The sequence below is a fragment of the Microplitis mediator genome, chromosome 3 (genome assembly GCF_029852145.1).
Source record: "Microplitis mediator isolate UGA2020A chromosome 3, iyMicMedi2.1, whole genome shotgun sequence".
Lineage (NCBI taxonomy): Eukaryota > Metazoa > Arthropoda > Insecta > Hymenoptera > Braconidae > Microplitis > Microplitis mediator.
In genome coordinates, this window is record NC_079971.1 from 4178237 (window position 1) to 4201811 (window position 23575).

At 28.9% G+C, this 23575-nt stretch overlaps 2 protein-coding genes across 15 annotated transcripts in view; both read right to left on the minus strand.

Moving 5' to 3' along the window:
• Positions 1–1489: 1489 nt before the first annotated feature.
• On the minus strand, positions 1490–3820 carry LOC130664592 (uncharacterized). 2 transcript variants are annotated; one of them, XM_057464574.1, is made up of 8 exons: positions 3660–3820; positions 3457–3582; positions 3168–3378; positions 2623–3095; positions 2375–2552; positions 2086–2307; positions 1797–2026; positions 1490–1717 (listed from the first exon to the last, which is right to left on the minus strand). In XM_057464574.1, exons 1-8 carry the CDS (start codon positions 3684–3686, stop codon positions 1550–1552), a joined length of 1635 nt encoding a protein of 544 aa, XP_057320557.1. In that variant the 5' UTR covers positions 3687–3820; the 3' UTR covers positions 1490–1549. The 2 variants fall into 2 exon arrangements, with proteins under 2 accessions (XP_057320557.1, XP_057320558.1); XM_057464575.1 differs by lacking the exon at positions 3660–3820 and having other exon boundaries at positions 1491–1717; positions 3168–3392; positions 3457–3523.
• A 2151-nt stretch (positions 3821–5971) lies between these two features.
• Positions 5972–23575, minus strand: part of LOC130664441 (disintegrin and metalloproteinase domain-containing protein 9) — a 54586-nt gene continuing 36982 nt past the window's right edge. For 3 of the 13 annotated variants that reach the window (XM_057464310.1, XM_057464312.1, XM_057464311.1), the window contains 7 exons: positions 15470–15608; positions 11334–11486; positions 10757–10822; positions 9822–9970; positions 8103–8538; positions 7352–7549; positions 5972–7016 (listed from right to left, as the gene is read on the minus strand). In XM_057464310.1, the coding sequence (XP_057320293.1) occupies positions 6401–7016; positions 7352–7549; positions 8103–8538; positions 9822–9970; positions 10757–10822; positions 11334–11486; positions 15470–15608 (1757 nt within the window). In that variant the 3' untranslated portion in view covers positions 5972–6400. Of the gene's footprint in view, positions 7017–7351; positions 7550–8102; positions 8539–9821; positions 9971–10756; positions 10823–11333; positions 11487–15469; positions 15609–19889; positions 19993–23575 lie in introns of all 13 variants that reach the window. The other 10 variants (XM_057464319.1, XM_057464318.1, XM_057464316.1 and 7 more) reach the window with 8 other exon arrangements.

Consider the following 23575-nt stretch of genomic DNA (forward strand, 5'->3'; position numbering starts at 1 on the left):
TAATTATATACAATTTTATACAAATTATATACAATTCTATATAATTATATACATTTCTATATAATTGCAATATATAGAATTGTATAGAATTGTATATAATTATATAGAATTGTATACAATTTGTATAGAATTGTATACAATTTTCTATACAAATTGTATACAATTGGATCGGGCCATTTTTTCTATCCAATTATATATAGTCTATATATAATTATATATAGTCCATATATCGCGTTACAAATGCCATAAGGGCGTATCAGCCTATTATACGCCCTTATGGCACCCGGGTGCCATAAGGGCGTACCAATAAATTTTTTTCGGGAATCGACGTAGTTATGCCTGAAACGGGCAGAAATGCAAAAAAAAATTTTGGTATGCCCTTATGGCACCCAGGGTACCTACCGGGAGCCATAAGGGCGTACCAAAAAATTTTTTTTTCGAGAAACAACGTACTTTTACTTGAAACGCGTAGAAATGACGAAAAAAAATTTTTTTCAAATTTGAAATTTTTTGGTACGCCCTTATGGCACCCGGGGTACCCACTGGGAGCCATAAGGGCGTACAAAAAAAAAATTTTTGGGAAACGACGTATTTTTACTTTAAATGCATAGAAATGATGAAAAAATTTTTTTTTTCAAATTTGAAATTAACTTTGATCACTTTATTTGTGATTGAGAGTGATCATTTTGAATAAAAGTATTCCAAAAAATTTTGATCAAAGTTAATTTCAAATTTGAAAAAAAAATTTTTTCATCATTTCTCTGAATTTAAAGTAAAAATACGTCGTTTCCCGAAAAAATTTTTTTTTGTACGCCCTTATGGCTCCCAGTGGGTACCCCGGGTGCCATAAGGGCGTACCAAAACTTTCAAATTTGAAAAAAATTTTTTTTCGTCATTACTACGCGTTTCAAGTAAAAGTACGTTGTTTCCCGAAAAAAAAATTTTTTGGTACGCCCTTATGGCTCCCGGTAGGTACCCTGGGTGCCATAAGGGCATACCAAAAATTTTTTTTGCATTTCTGCCCGTTTCAGGCATAACTACGTCGATTCCCGGAAAAAAATTTTTTATACGCCCTTATGCCTTTTCAAGGGTATTTTTTTCGGGATACGCCTTTATGGCATCAGTAACGCGATATAATTAATATATAATTCTATACAATTGTATAAAATCTTTTTTCATCGGGTTAGTAGAAAGAGTCACAAAAACTATAGTAGGGATGCTATTTTTTTTTAATCGACGTCGGACTGAGAAAGGCAGGCGATCATTTTACCAAATGATTAGATTTAGTCGTGATTAAATAGGTACGAAATAATTCCCCAACTTTAGATTTGTTTGGGAATTGATTTGCAATTTTCTTACAAAAGTGACCTCTAAATATTTTGGATCGTTGAAGAGTTTTAAAAAAAATACTGGATATTTTTAATTACTGTCACGTTATTATTTTTTTTATATAATATAGAATTTATTGTATTGTTACAAAAATATATCGTCAAAATTTATATAAATTTTCTAGGTAAATACGACATTCAAAAATTTTTTCTACGATAAATTATTGTTTATTTTCTGCTAAAGCTCTTGCCATGGCACGGAGTTCTTTTTTAGATATTTTTTTCGAATTGGTATAGGGCATTTTTTCCAAAAAACAAATCCCACCTCGAAGTTTCATTCTGTCGTGAAGTTTTTTTTCTATGGCTTCATTAATTTCAGCCTCGGTAATCTGAAACAAAGTAAAGTTATCAGCAAATTGAAAAATAAACATTTGCTATTGTTAGAAAAAAATGTCGGATGAAACTGACTTGCATTCCGGGCACTTTGGTAACAAAAGCCATTGGAACTTCTAGATTTTCAAAACTTGGTTTAGCAACAACTGCTACTTCCGCAACTCCCGGAAGATCTTGAATTACACTTTCGATGGCTGCTGGCGGTATATGATAACGGCGGCATTTTATCAACTCTTTAATTCTTTCGACAATGAAAATGTTACCACTGTTGTCATAATACCCCAGGTCTCCAGTGTGGTACCATCCTGAAGTAAGCAGCGAAATGATTGAATCATATAAGAAATAATAAATTGATCGAAGTTACCTTCTGAGTCGATAGCTTCTTCAGTTGCTGCTGGATTATTCCAGTAACGAGTCATCAACGTTTGACTTCGACACAGCAACTCTCCATTTTCATTTGGTCCAAGAATTTTACTAGTATCAGGGTCAACAACTTTGATTTCTATGTTAGCAAGTATTTTACCACATGAAGTTAATTTACTCGACTCGACTTTCCCAACCACGACTATTCCACACTCAGTGCTACCTATTTGGTTTAATTTTAATTAGTAACCTATCATATTGAAAAATAAAAAGTAACTTTTAATTAATACCATAAACGGTGTAAATAGCTGCATTCCTAAATAGAGTACGTAGAAATTCTACGACCTCACTTTTAAGGATCCCTCCGCCGCAAAGCACCAAAGTAATTGATGACACATCATACTTCCATACTTGCTCTGTTTTACTAAGTCGGTTCGCTACACTTGAACCCAAGGTTAGTCGAGTAATCTACGACAATAGATTCTTTTCGATCAAATTTTTGTTCTCGAAAAGTTACTTTTATTATAAAATTACCGACCTTATATTTTTCTATGTATCTGCAAGCCTCTTCTTCGCTTAAATAATAAGAAACAATCATCGTGGCTTTGTATATAATTGATCTTATGGTTGTCAATACTCCAGATATCCAGCAGAGGCTAGAAAACCATAGAATAGTTTGTGATGTGGTGTCAGTTGGGTAATGGCCGATCATATGAACACATGATCGGTAAGAATGTAAAGCTCCCTTTGGACAGCTTGTTGTTCCTGAAGTGCATATTATTAACGCGGGGTCTTCAGCTTCTACTTCCGTACATTTAAATTTGCTAACTTCATCGTCATTTTGAGTCTGCAAAATGTCTTTGAAAGATAGCAGACCAGTTTTTTTACCGAAAATTACTACAGGCAATGAATAATCAATTTTAGTCATTGCCTTGATAATTATTTCCGCGGTGTCCTCGTCAACAAACAACACTTTTGGCTTTGTTGTGTTTATAAAATACGTCACTAGTTCTATTTAATCAAAATAACATAAATTAAAACTCTCGTTAATTGTTTTCGTCGAAGTTATTTTATGATAAATACCTTCATCTAAACAACTGTCCCACCAGGGGTTAAAAATAGCTCCTAAATAGAAAGAAGCTAAAAGCGGTATGCAACTGTCCAAATGATTTTTTGAACACAGACCAACGACATCTCCACGACTGACGCCTTGTTTTTTAAGCCATAACGCGCACTGTGTAGTTCTTGCGCCCATACATTTAAACGTGTCTTTTTTTCCCGTTGCACCGTCAATCTAAATCATCAAAACTATTTAAATATTCATAAAATCTTATATAATTTACACTTATCTCATATTATTTGAACCAAATACCTGTCCTACGAAATCTGGATATTTTTCAAATTGACTACGAACTCTCTCCCCGATTTTAAAGTATCCCTCTGGCAAATCAATTTTCGTTCCTCTCCAAACTCCGTTTTCATAAACAGGGTTCGGAATCTTTTTATATAAAAAAAAATTTTCTGTCAAAATATAAGTTAATTTTTAAAATCTTTAAACATTTTTCAAAAATTTACCTTTTCACACCAATTTTTCATAGCCATGTCGATGCTTGCAAACTATAGACGAACTATCTCGTATTAATGTTCCCACTACTTTGCCAGGTGAATTAACTCGTAATTGCTCAATTAATTGAACGAACGATGCAGGTATCCCACTTTTACAAATCAACCCATAACACTATCGTCTTGTGGTGCTATATATGATAACATATTATTTATAATACAGCTAACATTTTTTATATTCGGTTCCGTGATGAATTCTTGTATTTTATAAAACTAGATAATTGTTTGATATTAATTTTCATCTTGTTATCGAAATTTAAATGACTTGCAATATTTACTGATATCATTACGGTAAAAATAAATTAGGCCAGTAATTAAATTTATGAATAATTACCGATTATTTATCCTGTCCTCTTTTACTTATCATTCACAGTAAAAAAATATCCGTCAAAATCAACACATATCGTGTTTCCAACGAACGTTTGACACTTATTTATGTGTTATTTTAACATGTCGTGAGTGTTAAAAAAAGTTACATACGCATATGTTAAGAATAAAAATTTTCCAAGAATTATTTTGTGATGGTCGGCATTATTTTTAACATATTTTGTGTGTTGATTTGACAGTAACATATAAAAAGTGATACTTTCAAATAAAATAAAATTTTTGTCTGTTAAAAAATCAATCGATTGCGACTGTTTAAACAAGATAAATACTGTGTGTTAAATTTACACACAAGTGTTAAAAATTAAACACACAGAATTTTAACACACGCTTTTTTTACACTTTGACGATTCGTCTTTTACTGTGTTATCAATTAAAATCCACACTTACCTTGAAAATATATGAGAAAATATGAGCCTGAAGTTAGCAGACAAACGAAAAATAAAATATTTGACAGCGGATATCTTTTAAACAATTTGAATTATAAACAATTAAATGAATGAAATAGAATTCTATTGAAATAAACTAGATATGCTAGCAATTTTTTTTTTTTTTTAGCTCACTGTTTTGGATTTATTCAAAAACAAAATTTTTAGCAAGCTAACCTGACATTTCAAATGATCGGAATAACTTCATATTGTATTACTTTCTTGATGGCACTATTATCTAAGGGCGCCTTCGTTTTTTTTTTTTTTAAATCGAAAAAAAACTTTAGCACGTCATAATTTTTGAACAAATCGTTGAAACGAAAATAAAAAAAAAACTCACCTCTTCGTTTTTTTATTATCTAGAGGTGCAATTTTTTTATTTTCGAAAATTGCTGTCATATTTTGAAAAAATGATAAAAACAAATTTTTCGAATTTTTTAACTAAGCATATGAGTGAGAATAATTATTTTAAAGATAGAACTAAACATGCCGTCTTTTTCTCTTTCCAAGAGCTACGTATGCATGATTTCATTTTTTTTCTATTCTAAATTAAATGGTCAGTATGCTCAGTCAATCAAAATTTTAAGTTTTTTGAATTTTATACCTCGTTAATGGCGTTTTATCAAAATAAGCCTAAGATACATTTTTGTAGGGAATTTTATGTTCTACAAAAAAAGTCTCTTATGATTTTTTGATAAATCCACACGGAAAAAAATGAACTATATAATTTAAGAACAAGTAAAAAAAATGATACTGAAGTTAGCTGACGTCTGATAATTTTTCAAATTTATCCAAAACGATAAATTATAAGAAAAAAAAATATGAAAAAATTGCGCTTGTAGTTTTTTATATTTTCTACATGTGCATATTTTTAGTTTTTTTTTTCTTCAAATTTAATTGTTAAAAAAAAAATCAAAAAATTTTTAATTGTCTGCCAACTTCAGAATCGTGTAAAAAAATGATAAAGTGATCAGTAAATACCATCATTCTAAATAGTAATTTTTTTATTTATGATTAAAAAACGTGAATAATTACAGGATAAGTATGAAAATTTATTGTCTACGCAAGTAAAATTACTATTTGTACTTTAAAAAACGTAACTGATACTTAGAAAATTGACGACACGTATAATAAAATTTATTATTTGGAATGTTAAAATTCCCCATATTGATACCCGGGTTCCGGGTTATAATTTCAAACACTAATTTTTAAAGTTTATTTTTTTCCGTGCATCTGTTCAAAATCCAAAAGTGAGCTAAAAAAAAAAAAATTGCTAGCATATCTAGTTTATTTCAATAGAATTCTATTTCATTAATTTAATTGTTTATAATTCAAATTGTTTAAAAGATATCCTTTGTAAAATATTTTATTTTTCGTTTGTCTGCTAACTTCAGGCTCATGAGAAAATAAATCAAGGAGACCAAGGAGTAAATAAAAAAATAAATCAAAGCATTAAGAGTCAATCGTTTTACTAATGTTTATTAATAAACATTTCATATAGATTATTTTAATTTATTATAATTTAAATACCTGTTGTCGCAATCGTATTTTTTTGTTAAATCGTTATTTACACTATTCAGTATAAAATGCGAGTTCGAGATTAAATCACACCACTATGGTTGTATGTTATTTTTTTTTTTTACTTTTTTAAATTTTTTTATCCATTTTTTTTCATTTATTTAATAATAATTTTATTAAATAATTTGTTGTTAAATATTATCATTATCATTATCATTAATCATTATCAATTATCAATTATTATTATTAATTAAATTAATATTTAATTAAATTAATTTATTTATTTATTCATTTAGTCATTCGATTCTCGTCTTGGACACTATCTGTCATCGATTAAATAATTATATTTTAAATTTATTTATATCAATGCTTGTACTCAGGAAAATGCGTAGGGGGTAATAGGGCAGTATTTTCGTTATCACTAGTGTTGTTGGTAATTAATTCATTAGGGGTATTATCATCGTTATTTATTATTATGTTACAATCTAGACTAACATCATCATTATCGTCTAGTGGGCATTTTTTTTTTTTTTTATTAATATTAGGCAATTGATTCACATCGATTCCACATACATCGGGACTTTTTATTAATAATTTATTATTTATTATTATTTGTTGTTGGGATTGAGCATTTATGGCCTCGCCATTGAGTTGTTGCTGTTGCTGTTGTTGCTGTTGCTGTTGCTGTGACTGACAATTATTTTTCTGGCCGCTGTCATTGTGAGGTGGAGAGGGATAATAGCCGCGTTGTACTGGCAGTTGTTCCATCGGCGATTGTTGTTGCTGTTGATGATGTTGATGATGTTGATGTTGTTGGTGATGATGATGAACAGCAACTGGACCAATTGTTGTCGCTGTTGAGGATGATGACAGCTGGGCCGATGGTGGAGATGGAGGCGGCTGCTGAGGTGGCCGATGTTGGACCCCATCCTCATTCGTCCACCGGGCTAATTGTTGTTGAGCTTGAATAAATGCATCACTAGAAAATAACAAGACTATGCGAGGCCGGTGGATCTATGGTACGGATACTAGTGCAGGCATGCAAGAGACTTTGGACAGAGTTTTGTTTATTTTTTTTTTATTATCAGGACGGCGGCGGAGAAGCTGACGACGATCACCACGGACGTTTGTCCACGAGTTGCTAAATTTTATATTTAGTTTATTGTTATTTTTAAATTTATTGACGAGCGTTTGTGACCGTGCGGCCGCAAAAGCTCGTGTTTAATTTTTCTGTTAATGATGATTGGACTTGGTTTGTTGGTCTACGGGTGATTTTTTTTGTGCGCATTGGAGATTGGTAATTAACGCGGATACCTTTCGCTATCGGGCGTTTCGCCCCTAGTGTTTGAGCCTCTGTCAGGATCGGCAGTTTCATAGATTCCCTCCTCCTCGTGCATTTGGTGGGAATGCTGGTGCGAATGCTGGTGAGTGCCGTACGGGCTTCGCGACGGCTGACGATATCGACCGTAGACGAATCGTTCATCCTCGCGACCGCGGCTGCACCTTCTGCTTCTACGCAGGAGGACACATGTCAGTCTAACATTTTTTTTTTTACATCATTTTCGTTTTTTTTTTCGATATGTACATCGTAATTAATTAATTTTCATTACCGTAATAATTTAATAAGTAAATAAAATAAAATAAAATGAAAAAAAAAAATTGTTGAGCTGTTAATTAATTTTCTACGATAATGAAAATTAAAAATTACCATGTAATGCTAGACCGAAAAGGGAGGGACGTATTAAAGCCATAGATTGAGGTAATGAGATTGAGAGAGAGGTTGATGATTAAGATATTAAATAGATAGAGATGATGAAACAAAGTCTTTTTAAATATAAATAATAATCCTCGCGAACTAAGAAGCGTACAAAATAAATAGTTAATAAAATTTATTGTCATAGAATAGAAAAAATAATTAATAAGTAAAAAAAGCCAGGCGGCTAATTAAAAAAAAATTATCATAGTAATAGTAATAATAATAATAATAATATAAAAAGTTATTAATAATTATTACCATTACGGATTACTTCCTTAGAGGGTTAGGAAGCAGGAGGATATGACTTACCCTTGGGACGACTCGCTACAGACGGAAGAGTCTATTCGGTAGTGCCGATCGCCCTCGCCCTCGGATATCCGCATATCTTCGGAGCCATTCGGACTCATGTGTCGGGCTGAATGGACCTCCAATTGACGAATAATGTCCTCGAGGGTGCGGATGCGAATGGGTCCGCATGTAGGCGGTACGTCTTCCTCGTCGTCATCGTCTTGATTGTCGATGTTGTCTTGGCCCGTATCCGCGGTCGCCTTGCGATATCCGTCAGGGTAACCGCACTCAGCCAATGACTTCCGGATCATTTCGTCGTCCATGAGGTTACCGGAGCCCGAGGGAGTCCCAGACATCCCTCGGTGAGTCGTCGCATTCCTCAGGGCCTCCATCAATTCACCATGGTATCCATTTAAACTACTTAATGTTCGCTCCACCATTGCACTGTCTGCTAGACCTTAAAAATTCACATTACTTTCTGTATACTCTTTTTTTTTTTTTTTATATATATATTTTTTGTTGTGTTTTAGAATTTTAAAGACAAGTACACGGAGAAAATTTTTTGGTGTGTGGGATTTTTTCGTGCAAAATTTTTTAACGAAAATTCTATTTTTAGTTTTAAAAAAAAAATTTTCAATCTAACATCTGATTTATGATGAGTTTATTTATTTCATACACATTTTCCATGCAGTGTAAATTTAAAACAAAAAAAACTCGCACTGAAAATATAATTTTAGCTCTGCTATAAAAAAAATATTTTCGCTTTAAATTATAAATTTTACATTCACATGTAAAATTTAAATTACTTCCCACCTTTAAATCCTACTTATCATGCAATTTTAAATATTCTGTACTCGTACTCAGATTTTTTATAAAAAAATTATAAGCTACCAAACTATTCTATCTAGTTTTATTTTACTACACTAAATTTTATGATTATCATTTAATTTTTACTATCAAAAGTTTTGATAATTTGATGCTCATGTTAGCAGAAGTAATTAATTGAAATGAGTTATCAGTGAGGGTTTAAATATTTGTGCGAAAAAAAATATTTTTTTATTATTACTTCACAGACAGTGCCTCCCATTTTTAAAAATTTTCAATGACTTTCAACTGTCGTAAGCGTATCAAAATTTAATCAATTAATTACAAAACAATTAAAGCATTAATTGACAAAAGAACAATTTCGCTGAGGTATTGATTTAAAAAAAAAAACTTGCAGTTGATATCAATTGGGAGTTGAACGAAATTTGTCAAATAAATTTCAGTAAAATCCATGACAATTTTAAAATTAAAATTTTCAAATTTTGTAAGCAAAAATTTTCTCAACAAATTTCGTTTGACTCCCAATTGAAAACAACTGTAAGTAATTTTTTTTAAATTCTATATCACGGCGAAATTGTCCCTTTTTCAATTAAGGTTTCAATTTTTTTTAATTAAGTAAAATATTAATACGTTTATGACAGCTGAGTCATTGGATATTTTTAAAAAGTAGGAGGACTGTCTGAGAATGTCCTCAAAATTATTATTATTCATACTTTGATCAATAAAACTAATGTATCATAAAATTTTCGTCTATCGTCTAAAATGATTAGGTAAATTTGAAATGTAATTTTCTCCGTGTAAAGAGAAACATTTAACGAATTTGTAGGTATTGAATTTTAAAAAAATTTGAAATTTAAATATAGTAAATTAATAATGAAGTTAAATAAACTTTAAACTATTTAGGTATTACAATACCGTAACCACCGTGTTTCTTTAAAATTCCCTTCTCAGGTAACTTTGTCAAACTGTTAGGTAGATCAATGACAGAGACAACGTCTTCGGCACCCGTACCTCCATCCTCATCGTACATTCCACCCATTCTCTTCATCGGCGTCTTGTGTTCCCTATAAAAATAAAATAAAATAATTTACATTTTTATTAGATACTATTTTATTTTTAAAAATAAATGTTCTATTACAGTAAATATAAAAATACACGAGCGCTGCTTTGAGAATCGTTAAATCACGTTTGATGTTGACGAGAAATAAATAAAAAATAGAAAAAATAACTTTTTAAAATATAAGACTTTATTGTCAAGTAAAAAAAACATTTCAATTCTACTGTCGTCTCTTTTTTTTGCTATACTTCCTTTTGACTTTTCTATTTTCACTTATTTTTTTCTTCTCTCTTACTTTTCTGCTTTTCTTTAGTTCTCTGTACGTACGTACGTTCGTTCGTCCGTTCATAGTCTTTCTTTCTTTCTTTCGTTCTTTCTATTTTTTATTATAACTTTCAAACTTTAAAGAAAGTGTACAGAGAGGTCTTGTTGATTTTTCCCGAGGCCGTTTGAGCGATGAATAATAAAGCGCGGTGGCCCACTCTTTTCCGCCCTTGTGGTTCCATCGTTTCCGCGTGTGTTTGTTTCTTTAGTATATATATAAATTTATAGATATATATATATATATGACTGAGGCATCGGCCAGGATAAGGAAACGAAGAAGAGTAACATTGCGCGTAGACCAGAGTAAAGAAGAACAAAAAAGAACCCAAGAGATGAAAAGATTCTTAAAACTTTAAGTCTATTTTAATTTTTAATTCTTTTTTATTCTTCACTCTTTTGTATTTTTTAAGAGGATTCAATGGAAACCGAAAAAAAAAGACAGAGACTATTATTTTTTTTTTAGACTTACTTGAGTCGTGATCCATCCGCGGTCACGTTTGTCTGTGGTTGGAATAACACGCGTTGTTGATCACAGCTGCAAAATTTTTTTTTATTATTATCTATCAATTAATTAAGATAAGAGATTAAATTTATCATCTGGGTATCAGTAAATATGATACGAAATTTTGATAAAATTTTTCGGTTTCAATTCTGCCGAAAATTTGAATCTCTTATCTTGTTTTAAATAATTAAATTTGAAGCTTTTCGGGCCAAATCGCAAATTTCACATTTTTTGCCACCAAATTTCTTTTCAGTAAAAAAAAATTCACGATAATTTCATAAATTTTGAAACTTTTAAGCCATGGAATTTAAAAAAAAATAATCCTTGAGTTCTAATTTTAATTTTTTCTTTTTACAACAAAAAATATTTAGAATAATTTTTCAAGACAAACAAAATTTTTATTTTTACTTTTAATGATAGCAAAATTTTTAATAAAAATACGTCAAATTTAAATCTTGAAAATTTTAAAACCGAAATTTTTTTAAACGCAGTTAATTATTAAAATTTGGCCTGAATTGCCTGATATATATAAGTATATTTTTACCTATAAGTAGGCATGGTTCCAAATGTAAGGATTTTATTAACATTATCAAGGGCAACAATTTCTGGATGATGATTACTGGAAGGTCCGCTGAGAGCTTTCGGTGCCGGTTTCTTCGAATATGGAGGATCGTACTTCTGTATAGTACTCTTGCGTCTGCGGATCATCATGTGCTCATTAAAATTAACCACTCGCTGTTTATAAATTTTGAAAAAAAAATCAATAAACAAATAGACAAAAAAAACAAAACACACAGGACCAAAAGCACATGCAAGCTAACGTATCTTCCTCCATTATTTTATTATTATTATTTTTTATTTATTTATTTATATATTTATTAACTGATTGTTAATTGAATTAAATTTAACGTATTGGCTATCGGGCACGATCAGTTGTATAAAAACCGATGAAATATTAAATATGAAAATAAAAATAAATATATGTTTTATTATGCACGATTGCATTCAATAGGCTTCCGCTATCGAGTTTACCATCTAATCATAGATCTCGCATGCGTTTGTAACATAAACAGTCAACCAGTCAAATGGTACACCCGCAGCTTTGCCGATTCTAGGTTATATAGTTTTACTTCACTCCCACGTAATTTATTTATTTGCTTTTTTTTTTTTTATCTATTTATTTTTATTCTCTGGCTTCCGAGTTTCGCGTTTTTATCCGCGATGCCCTTTTATACCCATCAACCAAATGCCAAAGGAATAAATCAAATAATAAAAAATATTTCAGATTTCGACGGGTTTTAGATTTTTTAATAAAAGAGAGGATGGAAAATTTATGGAGACTCATCAAAAAAATTAGAGCAGTCGTTTGAATAATTATTCAAATTTTTAATGCTGGAATTGTCGTGGAATGAAAATAAAAAAAAAATCGAGTGTCTACTTAAAGTTATTTCAGAAGATTATAATTTTTTTTATCAAACTTACGAGTCCGTGATAAAAAATGAATTAGAAAAATTTATTATTTTCTACGATAACTCTTTGGAAAAATTTTTTAGCTTACATCTGATTCCATTTGACGATAAAACTTTTGGATAAGAGGCTACTAAGCTCCATGATACGTTTTTTTTCTGTTATAATAATTTTACTGCAGCGTCGTGATTTTTAACTTTATCATTTAATTAAACGAAAATAAATTAAGATAAGTTTTTAATAAAAAAAAAAAAGCTGAAATTAAATTTCATAAAAATGGTTTTTTACTTAAATATTAATCAGTTAATTATTTTTCGGGAACCCCTTGAATAGTTTTTATTTACCGATGGTTGAATTAAAAAAAAAAGTAAAGTTTAAAAAATTTAAAATGAGTTTTTATACCTGGTTTCAAAAAAACTATCGTACCTAAAATAGAATAATAAAAAATCCTATAATTTTTTTGATGAATATATAAAGAGGATTTAGATTGAATGATAATTTAAAAAAAAAAACTTTGATGAATAATTTCTGGAGCATTCGAGTAAACTCAATTACTGTTTGCTCTTCTCATTTGTGACTTTAGTTTGATATTGTTAGCCGTGACGAGATCTACATCGCTAGTATGAGTTTATGAAGGAATTATGATAGTAGACGTTGAATTGTAGAGAATGGAATAAAAAAAAATTTTTTAAAAAGTGACTAAAACTTTTGGATCGCGCCCTAGTAGACGTTGAGAGTAAAGAATATATAGATATATATATATGTATATGTGTGTGTATGAGAGCGGATGAAAGTCGTTAAGTTGGCGTGTAGATTGATGGGATAATTTTTTAAGTCGGAAGCTGCTTGTTCAAGCTCGTCGGCCAACTTTTCGCGAACGTCGTACACCCGTATAACACGAGGGTGGTACTACTTTTCTCTCGCAGCAGCAGTAAAGGGTAGAAAAAAATATGAAAAAAAATAAGTCGTTGAAGGAATGGAAAAAGGAAAGTAAATAATATGACGTCGAAAAAAAGTTACTTGCGCGCATGTTGAACAAAACGTGACGTAAGTTTTGAATAATTAGTTTTTTTTGCACCGGGTGACAATTGACGTTGACGTCATGTGAATTAATTTATTTATATTTCTGTTGATTAAATCATTTTTTTTTTTTTCACCAGATATTTAATTTTTTTGGGTTTCATAGAAATTATTTTGCTCATATTTAGATAGCACGGGGTAAAATGGGCAACCTGAAAAATTTTTGAATATTTAAAAATTTTTTGTTAAGTGTCCGAAATTAATTTGACCTAGAGTTAGTAAATAATTTATTATGTTATTAAAATTCTCAATTTTTTTTTATAAATGAAATTGATATATATTTTGATCGTTCATTTTATACTTACGTCATTAAATAATTTTTTGCCTTAAAAATATCAAAATATATGAGACATACATTTTATCGGTAAGAAATTTCATCGGAGGTTTTTAAAAAAATTTTACATATTTAATTATTAATTAAAATTCAAAATATAAGAAGTAGATCTGCACAATTTTTACAAATTTCACTCATCAAAATTTTAAATAATTATTTTCCAGTTTTAAAATTTTTAAAAATAAATTAAATGCGACGCCCATCTTACCCAATTATAAAAAATATATACGATATTTGTAAGGATATAAAATCAGGACTTAAACAAAATTTCGTCACGGCTACATTGATTTTACAAGTTTTTCGCTGCTCTTATTTTTGCGGCTTCTACGTGGCTCAAAATACGCTTGCGCGTTATATATTATATTATACATATATATGTATCAACGAGTTTTCCACCCGGTTTTCCAGATTCTTTAGTCACATATTAAAAACTAAATAATAAAAAAAAAAATGAATAATAATGTACAACTGCAATAAAATTACAATGGCGAAAAAGTGCAGTAATAAAACATGAACGTCCTCGGACTTTTTTTTTTTATTCTTATCTCCAGTAATATATTAAAGGTATTAAATTTAATGTTACTGCATTCTCTGGTGACAAAAAATAAATTAGAGAATAAATATTAAAAAAAAAATTAAATTTCACAGCCGCAAAATAGTTACGCGATTCCGCGAGTCGCGGATAAAATATATCAGGATAATTAATTATTAATTAACATCGCCTGTGGCTATGGTAATTATTGTGGTGATTAATTGAATATACCCAGGATTGGATCGACGATAATTTAAAAACCCTCAGGGAATTCAAAATTTAAATTTACAAAATTATAAATTAATTAAAAAAAAAAAATTGCTTTTTCTTCGACACACTATTGAGTCACGATTTACCTAGTTTATATGAAAACTATGCAATGTGCCAAGGTGCTGACTCAAGTATGTGCAAGTGAAGCTACTTTTAAATAAATTAAAGTTTGTTTAATTATTTAATTAAAATAATAAATAATAAAATTAAAAAATTAAGCACCAAGCGAATGAGGAGCAACTAGAAGCGCAAAACGTTTTTCATTTTCATTTTTTTCCCTGTACTGCGTATTGATTTATTTTTTTGTAAACAAATATTAATTAATAAAAGTACACTATAAATTAAATTAAATATTCTTCAAATAAAAAAAAAAAAATTAAATAACTCGTTAAAATAAATGTACTTGAAACCATTTAATTTGAGTTTAAAAAAAAAAAATTAAAAATAAATAAAGTCATTAGAAAGATACTGCAGTACAGGTGTTTTTTTTTTTATATTTTTTTCTTGTAAAATTCATTCGTTTCGTTGGCATGTTAAGGATCTTGTAGGTGAGAAAAATGAAAAGACGGGTTTAAATAAAATAAAAAGGAAGGGTTGAAAAAATAAAAATAAGAAATAATAAAAATAAAAAGAGGTTGATGCGCTGGCAAATGAGGGTGTAACGTTACTCAAAGAGCAAAAAATTCTAAACACGGGAAAAACAAATTCAGAGGAAGATGACGATATATATAAAAATATATACATCATACAAGGATTATTTATGTATGAATGTATATATTAATATACATATTTATATGAAGGAATTAATGAAATCCTTTGTTTTTTTAGTTGTTGATTTTTTCTTTTGATTGTTCCATTTTACAATATTGAGGTTTATTTTGGATATATATATTATTTTTTTTTTTTTTCTTTTTTCTTCATGAATTATACATTTATAATGATAAAAAAGTAAAGGACATACAAAGAACGTTCTACGTGTATGTATCTGCACACTAACCTGAGACAGAGGGAGAAGTTTTTATGTACTACGACTGACCTGTAGCAGAGAGCCATCAGAGCAAATACTACGAAAACACCCCCTACCACCGACATGAGCATACCAACTAAAAATACAGTGTTAGAGCCGTGGTAGTTCTCTGAATCAATCAAATTAATTAATTTAAATAAATTATAGTTTCAGTAGAATGTGGATTAAAAAAATTTTTTTTTTTATTAATTAAAAAAAAAAGTTACGTCGAAATTCAAATTAAAATGTAAAATTTTGTGTTCATTCAAATTGTTGTGTATTTTGAATATCATATTTTTTTAGTACCAGAAGTTAATTAAATTTTTTAATTAACGAAAAAAAAATTTTTTTTAATTATTAAAATTAAAAAATTAATTGAGACAAATATTAATACAGATTAATAATTAATGAAATTAATGGTTTGATGTAAAATATTTGTTTTAATTAAAATTATAAATGTGATTAATGATGTATGTTAATTAATAATTAATAATTATAAAATAAAATAATTTGTTTCATTTGTTGCCCGCGTAGGGTTAATTTTACCATAATACACGCGCATCATCGGTATGCGGGGTGATTATTTTTTTTTTGGTTTTATCCGAGCGTCCCACAGCATGCAGACACAGAGATGCCAGTGACAGACAGAAACATACAAAGAAACAGAAGCCAATATCAGCACAATTATAAACGTTAATCGAGATTTTTAAATAATTTTAATAATCTTTGTCAAACTATTCTACTTTATTAAACTTTTTATTTAAAAATCAAACTATTCTATTTTTAAAATTCGTTTACTGAAAAGTTATTTTATATAAATGTATGTAATAAAACATAAATATATAGACCAGTTAATAAATATGCAATGCGGACGATCGGTGGACCTCGTTTTTTATTTCCCGCTTCGATTCACGATACAAACTTTTTATTTATGTCAGTTTTCATTTCAAGTATTATCGAAGCGGGTGAGTAAATTGAACTCTTATATCTATTGGGGGTCGACTATATATTTACACATAAATATATCTATATATATATATATATAATAGCCTTCGGCATCTGGAGTATTCTTTGCTACTGAAATTATTTTTCAAAAGGATGAAATGTAATTTAACTTATAACACATGTTTTTATTCAATTTATATTGATAGTTATTTTTTTTTTACTCAACAGTATCGTTAACGTTTTTATTTTTTTAAAAATACTTGAATTTTTATTTCAACGCTCAATTAAAAATAATTAATCAAAATTCTTTTGTTGGTAAAATTTTATTCAATTGTAAGCTTTTAATTAAATAAAACTAGACTTCTATAAATTCAGTGAAAAATAGAATTTATATATATTTTTTTTCTTTTAATTTTTCTAAATAATAAAAATCAATATTTTAAAATAAACGCCTACGCGATTTTTTTTAACACGCGATAGTCCGTAATCTCGATTGTTCCCTTCCGTGAATGTTACAATCAAGAGCCATAATCTAAAACTGCGTTAATTGCAGGTGTTTTCCATAAAAAAAAGTAATAACGTTAAAGCATAATAAGTATAAGTAAATTTAAATAAATTACTTTCAATATAAATATATATAATTAATAATAATTAATTTAAATAATACTTTAAATCTCGTTACGAGTAAGGGCATACAAGCAGCTGGCACATTCGCGTGACCACCATATGTTTTTACACATCAATAAATAAAAAATAGTCGAAATAAAAAAAGTAAATAAATAAATTTTAAATAAATAAATAAATAAAATAAACGTTCCATACTACAAGTACATGAGGCATCGCGTTTATATTTTATTTATTCACTTTACTTTTTTATTATTATTATTATTACTATTATTATTTTTTGTCTATCACGAGCATTGGAACTGAGCGCGATGGATCGATGGATCTTTGCTGCAAAAACTTTTAATCGAGGTCCAGAAATTTAATAAAAACAATTTTTAATTTTAGAGCGATACCGAGTACCCGGGGCACAACGGGACACTTCGAAATTTTTTTTTTCCGTTTTTTAAATATTCAAATTTATGGTTTTGCCGCGAAATCGAGTACTGGGGTAAAATGGGCCGTTTTTTAAATTCAGTGAAAAGTATTTTTATTCAGGTAATTTAAATAAAATGAGTATATAAAGTAATTGAACCAAAAAAAAAAAGTACAAAAATTTATAAAAGTAAAAAATATTTGAAAAAAAAAAGGAATTTTAAAAAATGTATTCAAACAAATTGCGTTTGCTTAAAAGCGTGAAAAAATTACGTGCTCAAGTATACCATAGTGCCCCGGTCTCCCCTGTATTTAAAAAAATAAGTGAGTTAAGAGTAAGAGTTTGAGTAAAAACCAGAAAAAAACGAAATAAATTAGATCGATCGATCAAGCGCGAACGTGATTCCAAGGCATATACACAAATACATACAGATATACACGGAAAAAAAATACTGTTGCTGGAACAGGACATGGCCCTGTAGCAGCTACAGGACTTAGTTCTGTTGCAGCTACAAACTCATGCTACAGAAATGTTCCTGTTGCAGCAACATTTTATTTTTCCGTGTAAAAATATATGTATGTATAAGTATATATATAATAAATACATATATAATTATTGTTATAATAATATATTATTTAAATATTTTGCTCTCAAATATTTATTCCGTGGATGTCAAGTCGATGGCTCTATTCCTGCAGTACATGGACAGTACGCGTACAAAATACATCCATCTCATCGTACATTTTATGTGTGTACATACACGTGTACATACACCTGGTCCTCTCAATCTCAAAATATATATATATAATATATATATATTTATATACATATATATTGAGATATAAAGATAGATAAATATAGGTATATCGTATACATCACTGGCATCATATCAGCATTACATTAGCATTTGTATGATAAAATACAAGTTTATTCATGCGTCGGGCCTCCAATCGGGAATCGAGGACTTGAAGACTCCTCATTTTATCTTGTATTCATTAGTTTTGTTATTTATTACTATCGTTATCATCATTATCATTTAGTAATTTGTAGTTAGTAGTTAGTAGTTATAATAGTTAGTAGTTTTGTATTTATGAGACGGCAAGTAGAGAAGAGATAGAGACAGTAGAGACAATGATTAAATATTTGCGGTGTATACACGTATATATACACAATACTATTTATTTTTACTTAAATTTATATATATAATTCAAATAAACATTTAAATTATTTATAGAAGATTCTATCGGTTATTTTTTTTTTTTTTAATTAAAAAAATTTTTAGTCATTAAATCCCGTGGATATTTTAATTAATTGTTTATATATTTTTATATATGAAAATAATTTTTTTAGGCTTCTGAAAATTTTAATGATACTGAAATTAGCCGACATCTAATAATTTTTGGATTTTTTTTTAGACAATAAATTATTAAAAAAAAAATATTTTAAGAAATTGCACCTGTAGTTTTTTTAATTCTCTACATGTGAATCTTTTTATTTTTTATTTTTTTTTTAATTTATTTGTTGAAAAAAAAATCCAAAAATTATTAGACGTCGGCTAACTTCAGTATCATAAATTTTATTAAAACTAAAAAATAAAAGATCTCGCGTATCCACAAAAAAAATAAATTTTTTTTTACTGCTCCCATTTTTATTTCCCCTGATTTTTGGTAGTAAATTTTTTTTTTTTTAAATAATTTCTTACCACCACAATTTATTAAAAATAATAATTTCATCTTCATAAAATTTTTTACAACAAATCCTTTTTTATTATCAAGAAAAAAAAAAATTTATACTCCATATTTCAAGAGCAAAAAAAATTCAATAAATAAAAAAAAATAATAATACAAGTTAATAGCCAATTGACCAGAGGATTTTTTTTTCCGGCTATTTTTATCGCAACCCTTAATAAAAATAATTTTTAAAAAAATAATCCTAAGGTAATAAAATATATTTTATACCGACTATTAAATTATATCCTGAAATCCTTAAATAAAATAAAATAACATCGATAGAACCTTCTGAGCATACAAATTAATAAAATAAAAAAAATAATAAAATAATCCAAATAGAGCAATATGTACGTAGTGGCCGCGTGCGATGCCTCCTTGATCATCCATCTAGGCACGATATATCAGTATATAAGACGATGACACCACAGACGTTGATATTATCGCCACAACGACCCACTTAGTACTTAATACTAGCTGACATATATATAAATATATATGTATACATACATAGATATATATTTATACATATAATAGTAATAATAATAATAATAATAATAATAATAATAATAATAATAATAATGATAATAAATAAATATATAAATACATATAACCAGCGACTCAGTGGGACATTGGGAAATAATACTCTTATTTATTTTTTTTTTTTCATTTGTTGTTAATTCAATATTTGCTACTGTACCTGTAGCAACGTGCCATTAGTGCAAAACAAATGAAGACCCCTTTCACCACACTCAGCAGGATAAATACCATCATCAAGGTGCTAAGATTCGTGTTACCTTCCCCTGCAAATATCACACATAAATCTATTGTCTACCCAACGAATCCAAGTCCCTTTTATATATTTATGTTGATCCTTAGGCTTAACTCCACTTGTAGCTCGAATTTACACTGTTACATTTAATTATCAGCCTCGTTGTGTAATAAATCTAACAATATATATATATTATTATTTATTTATTTATTTACTTTTGTTTAAACGCCTGTATCACCGGAATACTGTAATTCATGTACTAGATTTGTACAAAACTGTACTAGAGTTAATATTTATCGCAGGATGTGCACAGCTGATGGTATGACCCCTAACTCGACGCTAAATGTATCATAAGTGTCATAAGTAATGACTCACTTATCATTGTCTCTTATCTCTCGCATCGTGACGCGAATAAAGACGTGGACCGTCGAGATTGACTAGACTAGACGCAGACACAGACCTGAGATCTATGGCCTAGGATCTAGGACCTGTGAACTAGGACCTAAAGTTCAGATGAGACTAGAGACAAGAGGGAGAGATGTAGAGACAATTGAGAGCAAGTTTTCTTTTTACGAGAGCAGGAAGGAGCAAAAACGTTTGATAGGTTCGTCTGATAGTTGATCTTCGAGAAGCTTTCGGGATAGATTGCTTTGATGAAATAGCTCCTATTGCTTACTCGTATTAAGAGCTATATAGTATTGAGCTAAAGGATATAACCATTCAGATCATATATGTATCTATATATGAGTCTGGATGGTCGAATCGAAAAGGGGCGTGCGTTAAATAAAATCACATACTATTTTTCTGGGGCATATATATAAATTTCTACGGTTTTCTTCATTGTTCGTACATACATATGTACATATATATATATATATGTTGGTATTTGGTATGTATATAAATGTATGTATGTATGTATAGCATGAGAATATGTGGTACGTGCGCCGCGAAATCAATTTTACGTGATGTCCGGTACAATGTTAGCTCGAGATATTGGTCACTGATCGACCAATGGAATCACGGAAATCCTGACAACAGGAATCACAAAATTATGTCAATGTCTGCTAAAGACGTGTATTACTAGTAAATAGAACAGGTCTGAGTAAAATGAGCTTCTTAAAATAAAAAATTATGCAGCTATAGTTCAAAAATTTTTTAGTTACAAAATTGATGCTCTTGTGTCTACAGAAGTTTAATTGCGATTTGAACATAAGCTCATTGAAGTTCTTCTTATGGCGAATGAGATAATGAAGCACTGAATAAGCTCTTTACCATTTTTTACTGTTACAATTTCTACTGATGTTTTTTTGAAAACATTCCCGAGTCGAAATATTAGACGTAAATTGAACGTTTGAACGTAGATTGGAGTATCATAAATTGAAAACATGTTTATCATAAAACTAAAACTGATGTATACTTCCAATAAGAAAACATAAGCATATACCAAAAAATTTTGTCATCGATTTTGTACTCCTGGATTATAATCACGTCAATTCCCTAAAATTTTGTCGTCCGCTTTTTTGGCTCTTAAATAAAGAATTCGTATTTTGAAAAAAAAATTTTTTCAGTTTCATACTTCTATCTTCAACACTATATATGTATATCTGTTCTTATATTATGATATCATGGTGATGAAAATTGTGATTACAAATATTGAAATAAATTAATTGATGTTATCATTAAACTAAAATCATAACTCATGAAATTAACAATTTTTTATGAACCAAAATACAAAAAAATCGTTCAATTTACTTTCAAAACGTTAAGAACGTTCAACTTTCGTCTAATATTTCGACTCGGGTTTAGTCAAATTTTTTTTACAAGAATTAGTCGTTATTTGAATTAATTTTTTTGGCGGGAAAATAGTTCGTATGTAAGACAAATAGTAAATAATTTGTAGTAAAAGTTTTCGAGAAACTAATTACTAAGAAAATAAGTTTTGATTGATCAGAATCGGGCGATTTGTTTTTGAGTGAAAAGTTTTTAGAGAAGTTTCTGGGAATACGTTTTTCGATGCTCCAATTACTGCTTACGGATTAATATTCAGCTTTATTTTTTGCTGTATTTATGAATGGACTGAAGTTAGTCTGAGTGAAAATCCATAAAAATTTATTGATGGCCCATTTTGTTTTAGTTTACTGTAGTATGTTTTAAAAACAAGTATAGAGTACAAACTTAGTACTTCGTACTTCTTACTTGGTACTTCGTACGGACTGCGGGCTACGGACTATATAATAGCTCAAAGTATAGTGAAGTATAGTAAAGAGTCGCGTGTTCGAAACGCCCCCTCATGATCGTTAAATCTTAAACTTTATTGCTGACTTCTTCGTACATCGATATATGAGACGATAAATAAGTTGGATTTACTGCTCATATGTCGTTACCGCAGTTGAAATACTTTGTAAGCCATATAAAATTCTTTTAAAAGTTAAATTATATATATAATTATTATTTATATTTTATATATATCCTTTATAAGAAAAAACTGAATCAGAAATGGCATTTAAAATTTTCATCTCCATTTTACTGCTGGCAATTAAATTTGAGTCATATATCTATATATAAATTTATCTCGTAGATAAATAAAAAAGTACGTAAATTTTAATCCAATTCAATATTTTAAGTCGCGACAGTAAAATAATTTTCAGATAAAATATAAAATATTAATGTTACAAATTTTCCAAATTGATTTTCAAACACAATGTCGATAAGCCACCCTTGATATTTTTTATCATCACCGAGGGAACTAAATATGTAAAGTATATGAAAATCGAAAATTGATCTGATATTATTATCTATTTTTTCACCACCACAATTTTCATACAAAAATATTCATTTCATTTTACGATAGACACCTCAAATAAAATATAAAATCTATACATATATATATATTTACATTTTCTAAAATATATTTCAAATAAAAAAAACGTATAAATATACAACTTTTCAAATGGGCTTGAGTATAAAATCATGTCTTATATATTTATGTCTATAATTTACTCACTTTACTATCACTATTAGTATTATATAATATCTATATTTTACGGCTATGGGATTTATACTTCTATATATATATATAATATATATATTCCACAGTATATTGGGATTGTATATTTTTCGATAAATACGAATCAATTTCGCGCTCGAGATACGCGAAACATTTTGCGTTGTCTCTCATTTTAAATGATAGTGGGGTTTACAGTAGGATCTAAAAATCCATCTATCCAATTCATATATATATATATAAATATATATACCTTAAAAATATTTTTACAAACATTTATATATATAAATGTACAAGCTCTCACGCTCAATCTCTCATGGGGTTTGTCTGATGGGTAACCTCGCACATTTCTCTAATCCTCTCCCTTTTTATCTCTCGCTCACCCATTTCTTTTTTTTTTTTTTTTTTTTTTTTCCATCATTATTACTACAGAACATGTAGATATAAATAAATATAAAAAAAACATCGATTCAAGGGTTGTCACGTAATATTAAAGATTAAATACAAATACACTTGACAAATGGTTATCAATAATATTTTTTTATCCGCACATGTGTTGAACATGTCAGCTCATTAGATTAAATTGATGACCTAACTATAAAAAATATTC

Coding starts and splice junctions, on each gene's coding strand:
- LOC130664592 (XM_057464574.1), bottom strand. CDS start 3,686: ATGGCTATGAAAAATTGGTGTGAAAAG. Junction 3,583..3,659: donor TGAAAAATTGGTGTGAAAAG/GTAAATTTTTGA, acceptor TTATATAAAAAG/ATTCCGAACCCTGTTTATGA. Junction 2,308..2,374: donor AGCTATTTACACCGTTTATG/GTATTAATTAAA, acceptor TAAACCAAATAG/GTAGCACTGAGTGTGGAATA.